Source organism: Anguilla rostrata, chromosome 19 (genome assembly GCF_018555375.3).
Source record: "Anguilla rostrata isolate EN2019 chromosome 19, ASM1855537v3, whole genome shotgun sequence".
NCBI classification, from domain to species: domain Eukaryota; kingdom Metazoa; phylum Chordata; class Actinopteri; order Anguilliformes; family Anguillidae; genus Anguilla; species Anguilla rostrata.
In genome coordinates this window covers 9,977,679-9,997,917 of record NC_057951.1, presented here as the reverse complement: position 1 = coordinate 9,997,917, position 20,239 = coordinate 9,977,679, and the positions used below count along the sequence as shown (strand labels likewise).

The 20,239-nt window shown below is 47.7% G+C and overlaps 2 protein-coding genes across 2 annotated transcripts; both read right to left on the bottom strand.

Annotated features, from left to right (window-relative positions):
- Positions 1 to 2,304: 2,304 nt before the first annotated feature.
- On the bottom strand, positions 2,305 to 5,450 carry slc35e3 (solute carrier family 35 member E3). The gene is made up of 5 exons (XM_064318561.1): positions 4,779 to 5,450; positions 4,343 to 4,453; positions 4,008 to 4,166; positions 3,404 to 3,486; positions 2,305 to 3,082 (listed from the first exon to the last, which is right to left on the bottom strand). Exons 1-5 carry the CDS (start codon positions 5,178 to 5,180, stop codon positions 2,896 to 2,898), a joined length of 942 nt encoding a protein of 313 aa, XP_064174631.1. The 5' UTR covers positions 5,181 to 5,450; the 3' UTR covers positions 2,305 to 2,895.
- Positions 5,451 to 6,435: 985 nt separating this feature from the next.
- Positions 6,436 to 17,487, bottom strand: nup107 (nucleoporin 107). The gene is made up of 28 exons (XM_064318556.1): positions 17,331 to 17,487; positions 16,706 to 16,791; positions 16,401 to 16,493; positions 16,050 to 16,159; positions 15,766 to 15,889; positions 15,363 to 15,466; positions 15,015 to 15,142; positions 14,804 to 14,852; positions 14,541 to 14,612; positions 14,215 to 14,303; positions 13,914 to 13,992; positions 13,303 to 13,416; positions 12,983 to 13,073; positions 12,493 to 12,569; positions 12,308 to 12,358; positions 11,803 to 11,957; positions 11,373 to 11,421; positions 11,148 to 11,217; positions 10,934 to 11,046; positions 9,838 to 9,876; positions 9,599 to 9,749; positions 9,150 to 9,256; positions 8,833 to 8,935; positions 8,227 to 8,387; positions 7,787 to 7,915; positions 7,557 to 7,670; positions 7,073 to 7,240; positions 6,436 to 6,673 (listed from the first exon to the last, which is right to left on the bottom strand). Exons 1-28 carry the CDS (start codon positions 17,336 to 17,338, stop codon positions 6,566 to 6,568), a joined length of 2,742 nt encoding a protein of 913 aa, XP_064174626.1. The 5' UTR covers positions 17,339 to 17,487; the 3' UTR covers positions 6,436 to 6,565.
- Between the last annotated feature and the right edge of the window lie 2,752 nt (positions 17,488 to 20,239).

Below are 20,239 nucleotides of genomic sequence, written 5' to 3'. Positions count from 1 at the left end.
CTCCATAATATCCTAACCAAAGCAATAGCCAGCAAATGATCTGTGTTAGTAACAGGTGGGCAACATTACTTTGGTCTTCAGCATTATGCAGTTTACTCATGTCACTCATTGACATTGGTTGGATTTTTGTTTTTCCCCTGGTAAAGGTCATCATCGTACTGGTTTGCAATTATATGAAGTAGATCATAATGTTTGATCCACATTCACTGTAGCATTATGAGTTTCACATGGTTACTGTGAAATGATTGTCCCAGTTCGTCTGAGATAACAGCCTGTTTGTGCTCCAGAGATCAGACTGGCTTTGCAGACTGGCGCCAAACTTTTAAATTATTTTTTTATATATATACTGCTTCTCACCCTTTACAAAAGTTCAGGAAGCAAGAGAGAATTCACATACGTACACTTTACCCTTTCACATAAAGGTGAAAACAAGTCACACAATTGTTTTCAACTTAATCCACCCCTTAGAAGCTAGGACTTTTCCTGCACTGCTAGCAATACTTGCCACTTTATTTTTTTAAAAGGTTATGTGTTCCAAATATGACTGTTCCAAATAAACAACAATTACTATTTTAAATTCACCCAATGAAAAGTACCATCACTTCTCACCAATATTCATATTTGGCTTTTTAGCATGCTCTATGCGGAGTAAAAATGACTCAGCATTGGGGGATGAGTCAGGGTGTTTTTTTTTTTTTTTTAGAGGAACACCATGTTCTTTTTTGTATTTTTTAAGCTTCAACATGTTTGGACATGTGAAATTGGTTCAGTTGCCATGGTGATTATGAGCTGCTTTTGAATAAATGAATGTTACCAAAACACACAAAATATTAAGCTCTAACTATGAGAATAAAGATATATACAAAATAAGTCTTCTCACAAACGGTCGCAAACAGAAAATGTAATTGATTTTGTTTCATAACGTAATTTCATTAAGTCTGTGGTGTATGAACTACCATTGTTTGGCAGAGATTAAATCTGCAGGAGACGCAATTGTTCTAAAGACAGTAATTGCTCTTTGGGAATGATAAGCCATCACAGACACTTGAAGGATATGGTGATGAGATTTTCTGGGGGGGGGGGGGGGGTGGGAATGGTAAGGCACAGACAGTATAGACACCAGCCACGTGACTTTCTGGTACGGTTAGTGACAGCCAGTGCACACCTAGAGCAGAGTACAAAGGCAAACAAATTTAAACAATTGAGGGATATTTATATTTTCAACTTCTAATTTCCTTTTTGGTTAAAATTCAGCCAAGCTGGTGAGATGTTTGGCACAGTCTGGAGGGCAGATAGCTTTTGACCAATCGTGCAATTCCCCTTGTCACTCGCACGGGGGGGCTGGCTGATCAACCCAACACGGCACTTTCTCAGCTGTGGACCCTTTCCTTTTAAAAACAAAAATCAGCCAGTCAGTTTAATCTAGTAAGGTCAACATTATAACGTATGCATAAAACCTAAATAAAATAAAAACACAGCTGAACCTTGCTTACTTAAGCAGTGTATATGGCCATGAGGCTGTGTACATAAGAGGGCCGTTTGTCTAAGTGCGAGTGCAGTAATGGAAACGCTGGCTCCCTGTGGACCTACGAGCACACACAGGGCCACCTGTATCCCCAAACCACAGCGTTCCTCAGCACAGGGGCTCCTGAGAGTGGGCCACGGGGCGTCACTGCCAATTTTAAACAGCCAATCACCTGAGGCCTGAGCGCCGTTCCTCCTGATCCCCAACCCCCACCCCACACACTTTCATTCCCACTGCTTTTAAATGGCACTTGCCAGGGCATATTCCTCCTTCAAAGGAAGGAAAAATAGAAATGCTGGGTAGAGAAATGTATACACTGAAGTGAAGTTTTAATACCACAGAACCCAGGAATGCACAATACCAAGCACGGGGAGTTTGGGGTGGGGGGTGGGGGGGACCACAAGTATGCAGCCACCGGAAAAAAGTTAACCAACGGCCTGGATTCTCATACCGTAGCCTTGTGTGGCATTTCAGGTGGAATATTAAGAATTCCACTTGTTGCTGAACCTTGGCAGTGAGGCCAAGTTGCACAATAGGAAGCTACACATGCAGATATTCAGGTCCGGAAGGACAGGAGTGGTTTGGTTCACAGGCATTCTGCGAAAGCCTCACCTTCGTGCCAAGCTGCCCAACCCGAATCTTCCCTTTTGTTCTCATTCATTTGGGAAGCCACCATATTTGACCCTCTGTATAATCATTGCTCGTTGCCACCACTATGAAAATACTTTCTACCACTCCGCAGGCACCGGATAATTAATACTCAAATACAACGCAAAATCTACATTCCAAAAATATATTTCACAAATATATTTTATAAAATATACACATATGTATTTAGCGCAGAGTATGGGTGGGTGGGGGAGGGGGGGGGTTACAGCATCATTAAATAAGGAATAAAATTTACTTAACATCTGGAATGCACTGAACGCAAATACAGTCCTGCTCAGCTGCTTCTTGTTGTGACTGCACCACCTCAAATAACTCAGCAAACATTCCTTGATAATCACGTATTTTATGGGGCAATGCTACTAGGTTTACAGGAAACTACTCTCTAAAACCTAAATGCCCTATGTTTCGCTTAAGAAAAATCCTGTTCAGTTTCCTTCATGCGTACAGTCTTCTGTGTGTGTGTGTGTGTGTATATGTATATGTATGTGTGTGCGTGTGTGTGTGTGTGTATATGTGTTTGCATGTGTACGTATGTATGTGTGCGTATGCAAGTGTTTGTGTGTATGTGTTTGTGTGTGCGTGTGTGTGTGTGTGTGTGTGTATGTATGTGTGTGTGTTGAGCTCGATGTGTTTCTTGCTTCCTGGATACCCTGTGCTTGCCTGTGTGCATCACCAGTCTCCCTGCATTTGGTACTCAGGGCTCAGGGTCTCTGGATGAGCCGGCTTTTGCCCTCCTCCTGTTCGGCCAGCTTGAAGTGGGTGTAGGCCAGGATTCCCGCCAGCGTGCAGAGGATCCCCACACCCTGGTGCAGGGACAGGGGGTCCTGGAACAGGATGTAGCCCCCCAGCAGGGTGATGCAGAACTTAAAATGTCCAAACATGTTGTAGCTGTGACGCAATATGTTAAAGAATTATTCACAGGGACGTTCCAAGGCAATGGCCCGTAATTAAGAAGGTACAATCTGATTCTTTAAATTAAAGATTTTTTTGGGGGTGAAAACTGGGTTTCATTAACAGATGCATGTGGTATTCAGTATGGCCCCAGGGTCCATCCTCTTCCTCAGTGACTCTTAACACAATGCTACATCCTGATATCTGTGTATGTCTGTTTTTATGTTCTGTCAAAGAGTATGTACTGTATATTAAAAAACTGCATTTTCCACACACCCCTGGGGTCATTCACTGGCACCAGTGAAAACAGAAGGATACGTGACTGCAGAAGTGTTTCCAATGATCCAGTAGATGGACAGGTTCACCAGGAAAGCAATGACTCCAGATGTCATCACCATGGCCTGGAAGCAACAGCTCAGTTAGCACAAGTTTTTTTTTCTCCCCCCATTCTCAGCAATCTCCCTTTGCAAAAGACAGATTACTATCAACGTTTCAAAAAAGTAGTCAGACAAGTGGAGGGTAAGAATAAGGAATCAAGTCTTCAACAGATAACCAAGTCTGATAACACAGCAATATGTTTGGTACAAGGAGCAGAGAAGCAGGGTTGCGCAAGTATTGGCATCCTCTGTGATTGGGCCCATCTTAATGAGACCCTGCTGTCGCATCAAAGTACCACACCAGCAGTTCCACTTTCAGGTGAATCACAGTACAGAGAAGAGAATAATAAAAGGGTGCAAAAACATTCGTTCCACAGCAGAAAGGCTTGTTGCAGGCAAAGCAATGTACTCCACTGTGCCTCAGTGCTCCCTTCACAACACTCAGAACAGCCATTGCACAGGCCTTAGGGAGCTACTGAGAGCTGTACCTCACGGGGGGGGGGGGAGCCAACCCTGTGACTAAGACAAGGCCACGGGGCTCTTACCAGTGCAGGCAAAGACCAGGGCCCAAAAATGCCCCCGACCCCTGACAGGGGCTCGAAAAACGGCACCAGGGTGAGCAGGAAGGCGGATGACATGGGGGCCTGGTAGTACAGCAGCTGCATGGAGTTCACCTGCAGCTCATGTTGCTTGGCGCCCACCCACTGCGAGAGAGAAAGGGATGAGAAAAAGGGGGAAGGTGTGAGGGAAAGACAAACGACACCAAGCTGGTCATTAACCGCACTGTGCGAGTGCAGGATTTCGGCTGTAAAGGAAATAGGTTGTTCACCTCTGATTGGCTGTTACATTTTCACATCCTGTGACAGTGTGCTCTACTTACCACCTGATACAGGGAGGTAACAAGAACCCCTAAAGTTGCAAAGATCATTCCCAGCAGGTTAAATCTCACATCATAGTAGGAGTTGAGTATCACACCCAACGTGATGGGGATCTGCAGAGCCAAGATGACAAAATTACTCACTGACCAATCAGAGAGAGGAAAATGGTAAAACAAAAATAAAAACACTGCTCAGACACAGCTTATCAAAGGCCACCTTGTTTGGGAGAACGCTTGGACCTGTAAAAACTAAACTGAACTTAAATTGATCTTTTTAAGTACATAAGTCGAGATGGAAAGCAAGTTACAATTAAACTGAATTTAATGTTGTACAGTGCATTTTAATACGTATGTTAAACACACAAACTGGACACAGACATTTTCCTGTGGAAGTTAGTGTGCAAACTGTCAAAACGCCAGTCTGTCGGGTTTTACTTACCACCGTTAATTTTATCTTGGTAGAAAACGTTTTCTTATAGTACAGCGTTTGAACGACAATGATAACAGGGGTTGTCATTGCTTTAGCAAGTTGGTAGGTACCGATGGTGTTACTTTGAAGGGAAAGGTTTGTGAATACGACGAATCCACAGAAGCTTAGAGCCAGCAAGACTATTTTTGTAGGTTGCAGGCTCTTTGGAGAAAATATATCCACTTTCTGGCATACATAAAGTCCCAGCCATGTCACCACGAAATGAATCAACGTCAGTGTCATGTTCGGGAAGCCATAATGAACGTAAATCCATTTGTTGATGAAGACGATGCATATGGACGAAAGTAAGTTCACTAACAGACCTGCCGCGATGCGACTGTTCCCAAAAAGGCCGGAGAGTCTACTCGCCATGGTTAGCCAAACCCCGAGTAGCCACAGTCTTTTGTAGGTAGTTCGTAGTGAACAGTTTTCCCAGTTTGAAAGAAAAATGTCCCCACAACCCCTCGCATCTGATAATGTACTAGTCCTCAGTGATCTTTTGACCACACCTGTATCCAAACATGCGCCACATTCTGTGTACACGGTGCCGCGTAAAATGCACTAAACCGCAATTCATTTACAACTGGCTCAGTGTATAAAACTCGCCTTCTGAACTGGGTGACGACATAAAATGCGCCGCGATCGAACTACAGCAGTCCGGAGCGTCGCCACGTCACGGCTCTCCAGCGGCCACCGGCGGTTAAATGGAGTACTACACAATCTGATGAAAATCGCTGTTCGAAATCTTGGGCACAGGACTGCAACCCTTGCTTAATTAGATAAATCTTCTGTATTTACGGAAGTAGAATTATTAGATATGGCTACACCTTTTCTTTTGGAGTCATTATTTCAAAGGAACGGCACGGTGGTGCAGTGGGTAGCACTGTTGCCTCACAGCAAGGAGGTTGTGGGTATGAATCTCAGCTTGGGGCCTTTCTATGTGGAGTTTTAATGTTCTCCCTGTGTCTGTGTGGGTTTCCTCCCACAGTCCAAAGACTTGCAGGTAGGCTGACTGGACACTCCAAATTGCCCATAGGTGTGAGTGTGTGAGTGAATGGTGTGTGTGTGTGTGCCCTGCGATAGATTGGCGACCTGTCCAGGGAGTATTCCTGCCTCTTGCTCAATGCATGCTGGGATAGGCTCCAGCACCCCCCCCCCCACCCCGTGACCCTGCTCAGGATAAGCGGGTATAAACTGGTCATATAATGATTGAATTATATGCTGTTTGAATCTCCAAAATCTGGACAATGAAGCGATCCAGGACTGGAGTTTGAGATCCCTTTGGCAAGGTACACCACCAGTTTCTCCCCCCCTAACATTTATCACAGAATAAGTCTCACCTCATTTGATAAGTTTAAAGCGATTCAACTCCACACTCAGCACTATCAGGATGTGCACTTACACAACAATCCACTCAATCTGCCACTTCACCCTCAATAGCGCAATAACGGACCCCTCATAGCTAATCATAAAATTAAGGCTAAAATGTTTTCAAATGTCCTCAGGAAAGATCGTATTGCACAAAAAATACAAATTGAGGACCCACCAGGTTGACTGGATTACTTCACCCCAACACTGAAACAATAAGTTGGTAGAAACTTCACTAATGGCCAAAGCCAACCAAAAATTCAATTCAAAAGTGAAACCTTTATTAAATACAAAAACAGATTTTCAAAGCCAGTTAGAAAAATATTAAACACCATGACAGAGATCCCTGGTGCCAGGAGGGGAGTCTGTGTCGGGGGGAAGGGGGTAGTCTACGGGTGCATCTCATAGCCCAACGGGTCCAGGCCTTGGTCCAGCAGGAGGAGAGAGGACTCCCGCAGCTTCTGAAGGAACTTGCTGAGCTCCTCCTTGGAGAAAACCTGCGTAGGAGAGACAAAGGTGAGTGTTGTTTTATACTACACTGCCGCCATTTTACACAGTGATTTCTCAAGCATATTCATGAAGCAGGTTTTTGACAGCTCCAAATGATAACAATTTCAAAATTCATACATTAAGACCAGTAACAATGCACGTGCAGCCATTTCCCAATAGAACTAGAATCTGACTACAACGTGCGGACACCGTTCCAAATGGACTTCCATCTTGGTATTTCTCCACCATCTTTGGCTGTACCTGTATAGGGGGTGGTGCACTGGTAGGCTGTGCCCATGCTGGGGGGAGGGGACAGACCAGCATGGGGGAGGGGACTGAGCAGCTAGGGGGAGGGGAGCAAGCAGCGAGGGGGAGGGGACAGAGCAGCGAGGGGCGTGGCCGCGTACCTGGTAGAGACGGTGCTGCTCGGAGGCGATGATGTCAGCGAGACGCAGGCTCTCACGGTGCTGCTTCGTGCTGTGCAGGACAGACTGCAGCAGGAAGGCCATCATGGGCAGGCACAGCTGCCGCAACAGCGCCATCTGGTGGGAGCGCTCGGGGTCCTCCTCCGCGTCCTTCGGAGAGCGCTCGTTAAGACCGCACGCAAATACACACGTGCACGCTCTCACGACGCGTGCGACACCAACCAACGAGCCCACACGCACATGCACGGACACACACAGTCATGTAACGCACGTGCGCAAATACACACTCGCTCCCAAGAGCACAGAGACCTGTACATAGGTTCACATTAATATCTAGTGCACACGGCGCACGATGTGTGTGCAAACGGACACACGAAACGCACGTTCACGTCACGTCACAAGCACACGAGGCCCCCCCGGACACTAGTCCCCACGTGGGGGCAAGGGGGGCGCGTGTCCGCCTCACCTCCCGCACGTCCACCATCCAGCCTCCGTCCACGAACAGCAGCACGTTGTAGATGCGCTCCTTCACGTCCTCCGTCAGGGCCTCCAGACGGCCCTTCCAGCTGCCGTAGTCCAGCTGCGGGGACAGGAGCACAGCTGAGGTCCACCCACATGACCCTCAGCGCAGCGCAGCAGGACAGAGAGGCAGCAGGGTGAACGGGCGCCGCCCTACGGGAGGGCACGAGCACTAACCTGGTACTCCTCCTCCTTCATCCTGTGGGCCACCTTCTCTGTGAATTTGGCCGCCTGGGCGGGGATGCTGGGCTTCTGCGGGGAGGAGTTCATGTGGCCGAACCAATCACTGAAGGCCTCGTGGGCCTCCTGAGGCCGAAGGGACAAGGGGAGAGTCAGGGAGAGCGAGGGACAGAACCTTCCGGTGGGGACTAATGGGAATGTGCACATTCTCCCTTGGGTTAACAATAAATCAACAAATGAATAAAACGTTACATTTATACAGCAAATTCAATGCCATCTCCACTACTTCTCCTGGGCAAAAATATGCAAAAAAAAAAGGCCTGCCCAATCACATTCCACAGAATTTCAACAGCAGCAGAACAGACCATGATAAACTGAATGCTGATTTCACTCCTTTTTGACTGCAGCACAATGGTGGCCATGGAGGGGCTTCTCACCAGGTAGGCACGGATACAGAGGTGCTCGCGAATGGCGTTGGCGTCTTCAGCGGGCAGGGGCGTGTCCATGCTGTGCTCCTCCCACTGCCTGCAGATCTCTCGCATGGAGTCCTCGGGAACCTTGCCGAAGGCCGCCTTGGCAGCGTCGTGCTTTTTGGACACTGAGGGAAACATTGGAGCAGTTTAAAGGGCCCTGGCCTGTCACAGCTGGACGTCACACTCGAAACCAGGGAAGCTAACAATGGTATGAAGTACATTTGGCCAACCCAGGTCATATATCAATTATACAGGTTGGTCCACTCATTGAAAGCAGAACTCTCATCTATGCTAATGGAAGTGAAACATTAATCCTTTGAAGAACAGGAATTTTTTGGAATTTTCTTTCAAAGGTCTAAGTCATTGTTCTAGAACTCCATTGCTTTCAGTTGCCAGTAACGATTATTACATCAGCATTAGAATGTTCAGTTTAGAACATTCTAGTCACATATTTGCAATCGTACGCCTTTAAGGGTCAGACATCACAACAGTGGAAACTGGGCAGGAAACAGGAAGTGGGGCCCATTTCCTGCTGCCCGTGATTGCACACCGCGAGGAGCCGTCGCTCACCCAGGAACTTCCTCATGATGGCGTTGCTCTGCTTCAGCGCCTCTGCTCGCTGCGAGGGGTCAAACACCAGCCACTCGATCACGTCAATCTTCCTCTGGTCTCCCTGGTAACGGGGGACAGGGGAGGGGCACAAGCTCGCTTAGAGAAATCACCTGACTTCTGCAGCTCACACTTAAATGCCAAGTGTCAAGTGTGTGTGCCTGCGAGAGTGTGCATGAGTGTGTTTATGTATGGGGGTGTGTATTAGTGTGTGTTTGTGTTTGAGTATGAATGTGTTAGGCTGTTACATGCTTAAGCACACTGTGGCTCATTGGTACCTCAGTGGTTGTGATGTCCAACAAGGTATCATGGTGAGCAAAATCCTCGGTGTCCTTCTCACGGATGTTCTCCACCACTGTCTTGGTGACAGCAGCCACGTCCAGCCCTAGGAGGCAATGGCAAGCACATCAACACAAAGACACCAACACCCAGAAGCCCCTCTGTTATGGGTGTAGCAACTTTCATTCCCCTCTGCTCTCTCTGCTGTGATGACAGCAGTCAACATACAGTGATTACATGTAATCAATCAAAATGCACACGCACCTCCTTCTCCAAATCACTCTTCCCACAGTCTGCCAGCTGCTGACTGCCCCCAACCCTTTAGCCCCTCCCCTCCCTCCTGGCCCCTCCCCCCGCTCACCTGCCTCCCTGGCCCCTCCCCCCGCTCACCTGCCTCCCTGGCCCCTCCCCCCGCTCCCCTCCCTCCCTGGCCCCTCCCCCCGCTCACCTGCCTCCCTGGCCAGGTCCAGGCAGCGTTTGCGCTGCTCCGTCTCCGTCACGGACTCCAGGAAGTGGGCGTACTCGGCCACCGCCATGTCCGGCGGCAGGTGACTGACGTAGAAGGCGATGAGGTCGGTGTGCCCTTTACTGATCAACAGCTGGGAGTGGAGTGGGGAGGTTAAATCCATTACAATGCAGAATTTATACCGGGATGCACAGATAAGGAGGGTCCACAACACATCATACCTGTATGTAAGCCTTCAGGACATCCACAGACACCTCCTCCTGGAATAAAGTAACAAAGTATTCATCTGTTAAGAGGCATATATGGATTTAATTACATTTTTAATTTTTATTTTATTTAATTGTGAGAATATGTGTAGATAGAGGTGTGGAATTATGAGCAGTAGGAGTGGGATTATGAACAAAGTGTAGGATTCCAAGCAGGGAGAGGCGTGCGATTTTGAGCAGGTAGAGCTGCTGGATTATGAGCAGTAGGTGTGGGATTATGAGCAGTAGGTGTGGGATTAGGAGCAGGTAGAGGTGCTGGATTATGAGCAGTAGGTGTGGGATTATGAGCAGGTAGAGCTGCTGTATTATGAGCAGTAGGTGTGGGATTATGAGCAGGTAGAGGTGCTGGATTATGAGCAGGTAGAGCTGCTGGATTATGAGCTGTAGGTGTGGGATTATGAGCTGTAGGTGCTGGATTATGAGCAGTAGGTGCTGGATTATGAGCAGTAGGTGTGGGATTATGAGCAGGTAGAGCTGCTGGATTATGAGCAGTAGGTGTGGGATTATGAGCAGGTAGAGCTGCTGGATTATGAGCAGTAGGAGTGGGATTATGAGCAGGTAGAGCTGCTGTATTATGAGCAGTAGGTGTGGGATTTTGAGCAGGTAGAGCTGCTGGATTATGAGCAGTAGGTGTGGGATTATGAGCAGGTAGAGCTGCTGGATTATGAGCAGTAGGTGTGGGATTATGAGCAGTAGGTGTGGGAGTATGAGCAGTAGGTGCTGGTATGTAGCCTAGACATCCAGATCTGCTGGGATAGGTGTGTTAGAGCATAGTGTGGGATTATTACATTGTTGATTTTACTTATTGAATTGTGAGATTATGAGCAGTAGGGTGGGATATGAGCAGTAGGTGTGGGATTATGACAGTAGGGATTGCAAGCAGGGGTAGAGCGTGGCCGATTTTGAGCAGGTAGAGGTGCTGGATTATGAGCAGGTACAGGTGCTGGATTATGAGCAGTAGGTGTGGGATTATGAGCAGGTAGAGCTACTGGATTATGTGCAGGTAGAGATGTGGGATTATGAGCAGGTAGAGGCCGTTGCTGGTGAATACCTTGAGCTGCATGCCCAGGCTGCGGTAGAAGAGCAGCAGGTGCGTCATGAAGCGCAGCAGGTGAGCAGGCAGAGCCGCTCCCCCCAGCCAATCACTGAACTCCCCGATGAGACCTGCAGACACAAAGAGTGACATTCACATCAATCACTACAGTCTCATTACACACACAGTACAGACCAGCTGTCCTGGCAGAGACGTCGGGGGTCTGTCTTACCATCCAGATCCGCCTGAATGACAAACTTCTGAATGATGTGGTAATACTCTTTCGTCTCCTCCAGGACCCTCTGCAGAGAGACGAAAATAAACCAATCAGCATTTACAATCACATTCTACAAGGCTGCCTCAGGTAACAGTCTCAGTGCTGCCCGGTGTCAGTGATAGACCCGCACCAGACAGAGCTGGTATTCATTTTCCACTTTTTAATATGAGACCCACCCACCTTCGACTCTGTAGCCAGCAGCTCATCAAACACCTTCTCCAAAGTCCAGCTGAAAGGGAAATGAGACGTTAAAAAGCTGGCCGTGAGCGCCTGGGGCCTGGGGCCAGTCTGGAGGGGAAAGGCCAGTCATATGAGCCAGTTACAGCAATGGCAGAGGGTCTGGGACACATGTAGGGATAAAGCATCAAGCGTTGAGAGACTCAATTACAATGAATAAAAAATTCATTTCTAATAGGATTGAAGGTAATGTAGTTTCCTAAGACCGGACATCTGGCCAAACTGCTTTAAACACACAAATGAATTACAATCAAGTGCACTTAGGACTGCAATAGCAGTAAAGTCAGCCCCATGATTGTGAGGGATGAGGTCGTAAGGTCACCGGTGAGGACAGGTATTTGTGGGTAACCGTAGCGACGGCGGCGGAGCTCACCTGGCCTCCAGGTACTCCCGCGGCAGCTCCTCCAGCTCCTCGCTCCCCAGGCCGGAGGACCGCAGCTCCTGCTCCACCAGCGTGTCCACCATCACCCGGAAGTACGCCCACACAGAGTCCTCCCACGTCTCACACACAGGAGCCTCGCACGGAAGGTGCCACACACCCGCACCCCCCCAGCACGCACGCCGCACCCACGCACAGCCGCACGCACTGCACACACACGGCCACACACACACACCACAGCACACACACACCACGACACACAGACACCCCACACACACACAACAGACACGCCACGCCACACAGACACACACACCATGGCTTATTTCACCATTTCTGGATCCATAAACTCTCATCCAGAGTAACTCATTTCAGATTATAATTTGAAACGGTGTGGGGGGGTGGTGGGGGGTAAGCAGCTGCATTTCCAGCTCCTCATTCCCAGGCTATAGCGACAGCCCCACAGCAGTGCTGATGGCGAGGCGCTCAGTACCTGCTTCAGGTTCCCGCTCAGCGCAGCGTAGATGGCCCGCTCGTATCTGTTGAACTGCTCCTGGAACACAAGACCAGCACAGCAGTCACACAGAATTCACTCCTCCCCACCTTCAGTCTGGTACTCAGAGGGGAGGGCAGGGGGTCCCTGGGGGTGGTGATCAATGTGACCAGCAGGGCGGCGCTCTGACTCACCTCCTCTGCCAGTCTCCAGCAGCACACCTTCCACAGCCCACGCTGTGGGTTCCCCTCCACGGGCTGCAGCTCCACACCTACACACACACACACACACACACACAGTGGCAGCAGTTCATCCATCCGCATAAACATTAAAGGCACTTAGGACGGCTCTATAAGGTGAACACACCCCAGGGAAGGCAGCGATTAGGAGGACCAGCAGCCCACTAAACACTCTGCCTGGGCTGAATATTAAACTGTCATCGACTCATGCTGTCTTTCCCTGAAAACGTTCCAATTTACAGCCTCAATTAGGCGCGACTTATCTAAAAACTACAAATTAGACTTGGAGCCACTTTTCGGAGAATTTAATGAGGTGCAGAGGACGTGCTGCGTTTTGACTAACAGAAAAGAAAGTGTTTGGGATGGCATGCCGTCTTTTCAGCGAGGGAGGAAAGCAAATCTCCAGACACGGAGAATCTGATTGGCTGCTGAGCTGTGACCTCACCTCCGTTGTTGTTGGGGTCATGGTAGAGCTTCCAGCCCTCCAGAGTGGCAGCCCTCCAGGCCTGTCCACTGCGCTTACACAGATGCTGTGCCTGTAACACACACACACACACACACATACACAAACATGCACGCGCACACACATACAAGGGGAATTACAGTGTGAGATTTGTGCACTGCAACTAAAATGGTTTTTTATCTAATTTTATCCAAAATTCAGCTATTGGTGGATGGTGGAGTTGACTTGAACAGCTAAGCACCCGGGCCAGGCCCGTTGTAAACTGAGGTTATGGGGGAGCAGGGAGTAAGCGCGGGCCGCACCTCGTCCATCATCCCCGCCCGCACCAGGGTGAACAGGTACTTCAGCAGCCGAGCATCGTCCTCCCGATCCAGATCTGCCAGCGGCCGCTTCTGCCTGACTGGGGCATCAGGGTCCTGCACACGCACACGCACACATACACACAGAAACAGACAGACATACACACACATACACACACACACACACACACACACACACACAGACACACAGAAACAGACAGACACACACAGACACACACATACACACACATACACAGACACACAGAAACAGACAGACACACACACACACACAACACACAACAAACACACACACACAGACACACACAACACACACACACACACACACACACAGACAAAAGACACACACAACACACACACACACAACACACACACACACACACACACAGACACACACACACACACAACACAGACACACAGACACACACACACACACACAACACACACACACAGACACACACACACACACACACAGACACACACACAGACACACACACACACACACACAGACACAGGCCACTCTGAATCAGTACAGGAGACTGAGCTCGGGCTGTCCCCTCCGCCCACACATTCATCAGTCTGTCTGCGTCTCTCACCAGCTCAGTGACCAGGGGCCGGCTGAATCCAGTACTGGAGGTTACCCGTCTCTGCTTCAGGGCGTGCAGCGTGTTCTCCCTGCACACACACACACACACACACACACACACACACACACACACACATCACTGCTGTGACATCTGGCTGTACTGAAATATGTCTACGGCCTCTGGTCCAAAACTGCAGACCAAATCTGTCCTACAAAGAAGGCGGTTTAGGTGGCCCTGTAAGACCTCAAATCTCAGGTAACTTCAGTTTCACCATTACCATATGGAACTATAAGCAAAAAACACTACTTACCAACATACTGACTTGGAGTGGAACTCAATGTTGTCTGAAAAATCCCCTATTTCATCTTTGGCAATGCTCTCCAGCCAGTCGACCACAAGCTGAGGGAAGAAAAGAGACAATAAGAGCATAGCAATACACACAATACAGACACTGACACTAACAATAACCAATACATTTCACCCAGAACCCTCCATCAGTAAAGAAGTTACTGTCAGTCCTAAAGATAATTAACACAACAATTGAGACACCCTCTATCTGTATGTGTGGGGTTCAGTCCACCATTAACACAGTATACTCCCACAGGAAGTGGGAGTGTAGACAGGAAGTGCTCCTACCTGACTCTGCCGCACCACTGAGTCCCTCTGAAAGAGCTGCTCCACCACCACCTTCTCACTGTCACTGAGAGACTGAGAGAGAACAGAGTCACCTTAGACACTTACACACACACACAAGCGCACACACACGTGCACATACACACACACACAAGCAGGAGTCAACTTGCTGGACAGCCAGTCAGGACCCTAACAGCACATTTTCCACATCAGTCACCATGGCAATGTGCAACACATAGCAAGAACCTGATGGAGGTTCTACTTACTGCTTTTTCCATCATGACGTCATCCTCCATTGCAGTCTGGATCCTGTCTCTGCAAAAAGACCAAGATTTCATGCTTTTGGAACTCAAATATTTAATTTATCCTGAATCACATCATGTATCAAGACTACTAGAGAAGATGAGGGAGAATTAGACTGGGCTGCTTGTGTGTGTAAGCAGGCCCAGACAAATAGACAGACAGACAGAGACTTGCCGGTAGAGGGAGGTCACGAGTCGCCAGGTCACCATCTCCTGCTGCAGAAGCCACCTCACACTGCTGGTCTTAGAAAACTTCTGCTGTCCAGTGGTGGACCTCTGGACCAGCCTCTGTAGTGTCCCCACCTGCACGGACCAGCAAATCAACAGCATGTCCCCAAACAGATACTGCTTACAACTATGTGCCGCTTACCAGCAACACACAACTTTGTTTCATGTGCCATTTTAAACACAGGTGTGACTCTTACATTTAACACCACACACCTGAAGAGAAACCATGGCAGGAAGAAACCCAAGCCAAGGCACTGGTATACAACGAGCATGTGCAGAGGGTGTGGCACAGTACCTTATCCTGGCAGACGGCCTCGTATTCCTCAAGCAAGTCAAACACTGCACTGGAGGAGTGTCTGAGGTAAGACTGCAGGAACTCTGGGAACAGGCTGACCGCAGCTGCAGCAAAGACAGACAGACACACGCAGACAGACAGACACACACGCACGCACACACATTTTGGTTCAGACTGCATGTTAAACACTAACCCTATTTTTATTAACACTAGCTGACTCTGAATTTGTCTATGTAAATGTGTAGAGAGCATGTATTTAACCACATTGGTATACATTATGTGTGTGAGTGAGTGACTGAGCACAGTGACTGTGTGTGTGTGTGTGTGTGTGTGTGAATGTACGACTGTACGATCTTTACATCGTGCATCTGTGTGCCTTCTAACACATGCAGACTGCACTGACCGGCCTCTCCTGGGTCGTCCTCCTTCAGCATAACAGAGCTCATGTTCAGGTCGTCCATGGAGCTGCTGTCCGCCAGGCCAGACAGCGGGGAGGGGTACAGACTGTTGGTCCAGTCACTTTCGTCCTGAGAGGGGGAGAGTTGAGGATGACACCATCAGGCACACACACGCCCTCACAGTACATTTCATCAGCCTCTGCTGAAGAGCTGCCAGGGACCCAAGCCACACTGACCCCAGACTGCAGCCCTCCTGTGACCTTTGACCTCAGACAGAAAGACAGCTCACCAGACTGAAGTGTCCGAGGGGACGGGGCGTGTGGACGTAGCGCGGCGACCTGCCGCCGGTCCCCAAGATGGCCGACATGTCGGTGTTCCTCAGGCCACTCCGGGGGGTGACTGAGGGAAGAAGAGCCCCCCAGTTAAGCCGTACGGAGCACAAGGCCCAATGGGGCTGACCAACACTGTGCCAATCACCTACTGAACTGAAAACACTGCGTGTGTGAATGAACAAGTTCTGGCAGTGATGTACAGAAAGGGAGAGAGAGGAAGAGAGGAAGACAGAGGGAGTTGGATGGAGAGAGAGAAAGAGAGGAAGACAGAGGGAGTTGGATGGAGAGAGAGAGAGAGAGGGACCTACACGTCTGTCTGAAGAGCGATCCTGGAGTGTGCTGCAGCAGAGGCCGGGCGGGGGTGGCGTTGGCCCCGGGGGTGTCATCGTGAAGGAGGGGGACTGGAGGCTGGTCAAGGATCACGTTCACACCTTCCATATAATGCACAATACTCCCAACAACCCCACTGTTACAATTAATTAGACATAAAGGTATGAACACGGGAGTCAACTGAACATGGGGGATATTGCCAAGTATTTGGGTGAATAAAATCTCCAGACACCTGATAACTTATAAAATGACACCCACGTACACCTGGTGTTTTAAAGGATACAAGCCACTTTCTTCTGGCGCAACCTCCGTGCAGTACGCGTCACCTCCGTGTCCACAACGACAGGTGACAGCAACTCATTCTGGCCCCTATTAGATGGAGTATCATTTCTCTTCTGAGAATCAGAAACTCGCCGGCAAGTTAATTCTAGCTAGTGTTTCACTTGTTGAAATGACATGGCATCATAATGAACCTGTGTGATCTTTCCGGATAATTAACTGTCACCAAGTTGGTATGTTCAGTGGTAAAATCAGTTTGCTGACGTTAACTGGAGTCAGGCGTGCCACATTGTTTATGATACAAGGCTAACCGGCTAACGTTAGTAACTAATACCAAAAATTACAGCGCTTCAGACTAAAGAGCAGTTAGCAAACAAACCAATTGCAATACATTTTAAACAACATTAGGTAATTATCTATGTGACAACAATATACAACAAGAGAGCAAAGTTGTCTATTAAGGCCTTTGCACTAATGTTTGCTAGCTAGCATTTATCCACATGGGTCCCAGCTAGCTTGCTAACAGGCATCGATTTGAATGTGTAATTGTCACACCACAGCTTGATAGAAAACAACATAACACGCATTGATACTCAGAACCATTACGGTATTGAAATCTTCAACATTACCAGTCCATGATTCCAGCATTTAGGGTTATTTTATCAGCTGGCTTGCTAACCAGTTTTGCTTTCTTTCCTCCTTCCCGCTCGACCAGTGCACTGTAATCGAGCGTAGATGTAGTCGATTTAAAACTGGGTCTTTTTCCCTACAGTCTGTATTTTTCTTGACAAAGCAGGCATTGCTGCCACCTAGAGGTGATTATAAAGTCCGTAGAATGCACAATCTCAGCAATGCCTTCTTTGCGCCGTATTAAAGCTAGGTAGCCTGTTGGGATTGAATAGTATCTAGACCTAGAAAGGGTGTATATACTTGTTGAAATAATAATCTATATTTTAGAAAAAATATTAACTTTTCGAATTCTTATAAGTAATCTTACTATGAAAATTATACGTATACAATATTATACTTGCGCCATCTGGTGGCTGCGAACGGCAGCACAGTTTCTAAGTTATACAAAAACGATACAAGGTTCGTTAATTTAATGTAAAGTTCTTTACGTTTCGCACAGGCTTAGAATAACCAAAATGAAATAATACATTTTAGCAAAAAATTATAACGCTACAATCGACTTTTATCGATTTCAATGAATGAAAAAAACAAGAGGGAAAATTGTGCAATCAATAGAAAATGTATACTATGCGCCACCTGGTGGCAAAAAACGGTAGGACTGTCTTTACTGATAGAAAAAATCGAACTGTGGTAAAGATACAGCAAGACACCTTACGGTTAATTTATTTTATATAAAATTGTGTTTGTACAGAAAGTAAACGTCTCACACAGGCTTAAAATATTCAAAAATAATATATATATTTAAGAAAACAATTCGAATAGTTTACTCCAATCTTTTTATAAGTTACAATCGACTTTATCGAGCTGCAGCTTCTCAACCTGCCCATACCAAGGAAATTACGTATGAAACCAGAGGAAATAATATTGTGCTATAGGTAAAAATTATGTTGTGTACCACCAAGTGGCTAAGAACGGTAGCACAGCTTGTACTGTTTTAAAAACGATACAGCAAGGCACCTAACAGTTATCAACTAACGTGTATGTACCTGCTGTTATTAATCTTAAAGTAATAAAGTTTAATTCATTTTCATTCTCGTTAAGTAATAAAATTTCATTCTCATTATAAAAAATCCTTTATTACCAGCGTGCTATTTTGAGTAATCCTTATTAGTACCAAACACACAAAAGTTTATTTAAGGAAACCTAAACCCAGAGTAGATGGTTATGTAATGTCTGGCTTAATTAGCCTCCAAAGTAGGACATCCTAGTGGCTCTTTGAGAAATAGTACAAAGTACCCAAAACAGAACTGGTCCCCTCCTTCATGAAAAATCAGCATTGCAGTGTTGGTGTCTTAAAACTTGTTTTCTCACCAGACTTAAAATAATAAGTAATTGAAGTTCGGTCCTGGAATAGAGAGGAGGAAGAGACAAAAGCAATATTCCTTGAAGCTTGAGGAACGGTGCACACTTCAGATAGGGGAATACAACCCGTCAGTCAGACAGCATCCAGCTCTCAGGTGTGTCATTGACAGTAATGCAGCTTGTGCTCCGCAGTGTGAGGGGCAGACTTCCCATCTGCTGAAGACACCCTCTCCAACAACATTCAGTCTCAAGGACACAGGCCGTTTAACAGTCTAATTATATGGCACACTATTAGGGAATGAATTAATTCTGCAGGGATTTCGATGGCTCATTTTGACTGCTATTTTTAACAAGGACAATGAAGAAATAACTTCATTAACAAGCTTTTCTTTGACAGTCATATTTTCTAAGACTGCATAGGCTATGTGGGGCCACAATACTACACAGTTTAGCAAATTTTTATTATGAATGGGCAACAGAGGCAGTAAAATACAAACGTGGCCGAGGTTTCGTGGCTGAAGGGTTTTGTTCATGTAAAAGTCGGTGATTTACTGGAGGGTCTTTCCTGAACAAGGAAGAACAGGAAGTGCTCCATCAAGTGCTGGGTACTTCCTGGCAGCCCAGAATAGCCCGAGCCAGCGGTACCACAGGCCGCCGCAGGAAGCGCTGTCTGGGAGAAGAGTCCAGACCTGCCGCGCAGGTCACGCCACCCAGAGGGAGGGGGGGAAGGAAGACCCACCCTGTCCAGTTCCTCTGTCCAAATCCCTCCCCCTGTGTGTGTGTGTGCCCACGTGTGTGTGTGTTTCAGTCTGATGAGTGACAGCCATGAACAGGGTCACCCTGCCAGGTACACTGTGTGTGTGTGTGTGTGTGTGTTACACAGACTTACTTAATGCTACACACAAATTCAAACAATACGTTGCATGTCTTCCATGTCAAGGGAACGTTTGCTGCTTTGGAACTGTACACAAAAAGAAATCCCTTTCGCCTTAATTACCTGCGCCAGTCCAAAGCCGCCAGCAAGTGGGTGGAGCAAGCGCCGAGACGACGGAACGTTCCCCAGGTTTCTGCAACATGAGTTCACCTGTTTTCGTTTTTTGGTCTATCACGGCAGTCTTTCTGATTTTAGTTTTTTTCGCGCGTGACAAGTTTCGCAAACGCGCCGGTGGAGAGAGAGAGGACGCCCGCCAGAGCGACAGCTCGGCCCTCGTCACTGAGCACGTGCGCAACCCGTCCGCCGTCCCGCCCCAGGCGCACGCGTAACGCTAGCGTAACGTAAACCCAACGCTCATCACCAAGGCGAGCACTAAAACAATGCACACAACATTCCGCCGGCAGGCCGGCTGGCTCGACTGCAGAGGCCCTGCACGGCAACCCAAATTCATTCAAACTACAGATGTGAGGTCATACAAAATTGCACCACTTTTAATTAAGGCTTTGTAGTTTACATTTGGCCACTCCCCCATCAGTAAAAAGCAGATGTCGCACTTCAAACACTGTGGCCCTGCACTGGGACATACACACACACGGTCTTTACATCCACAAG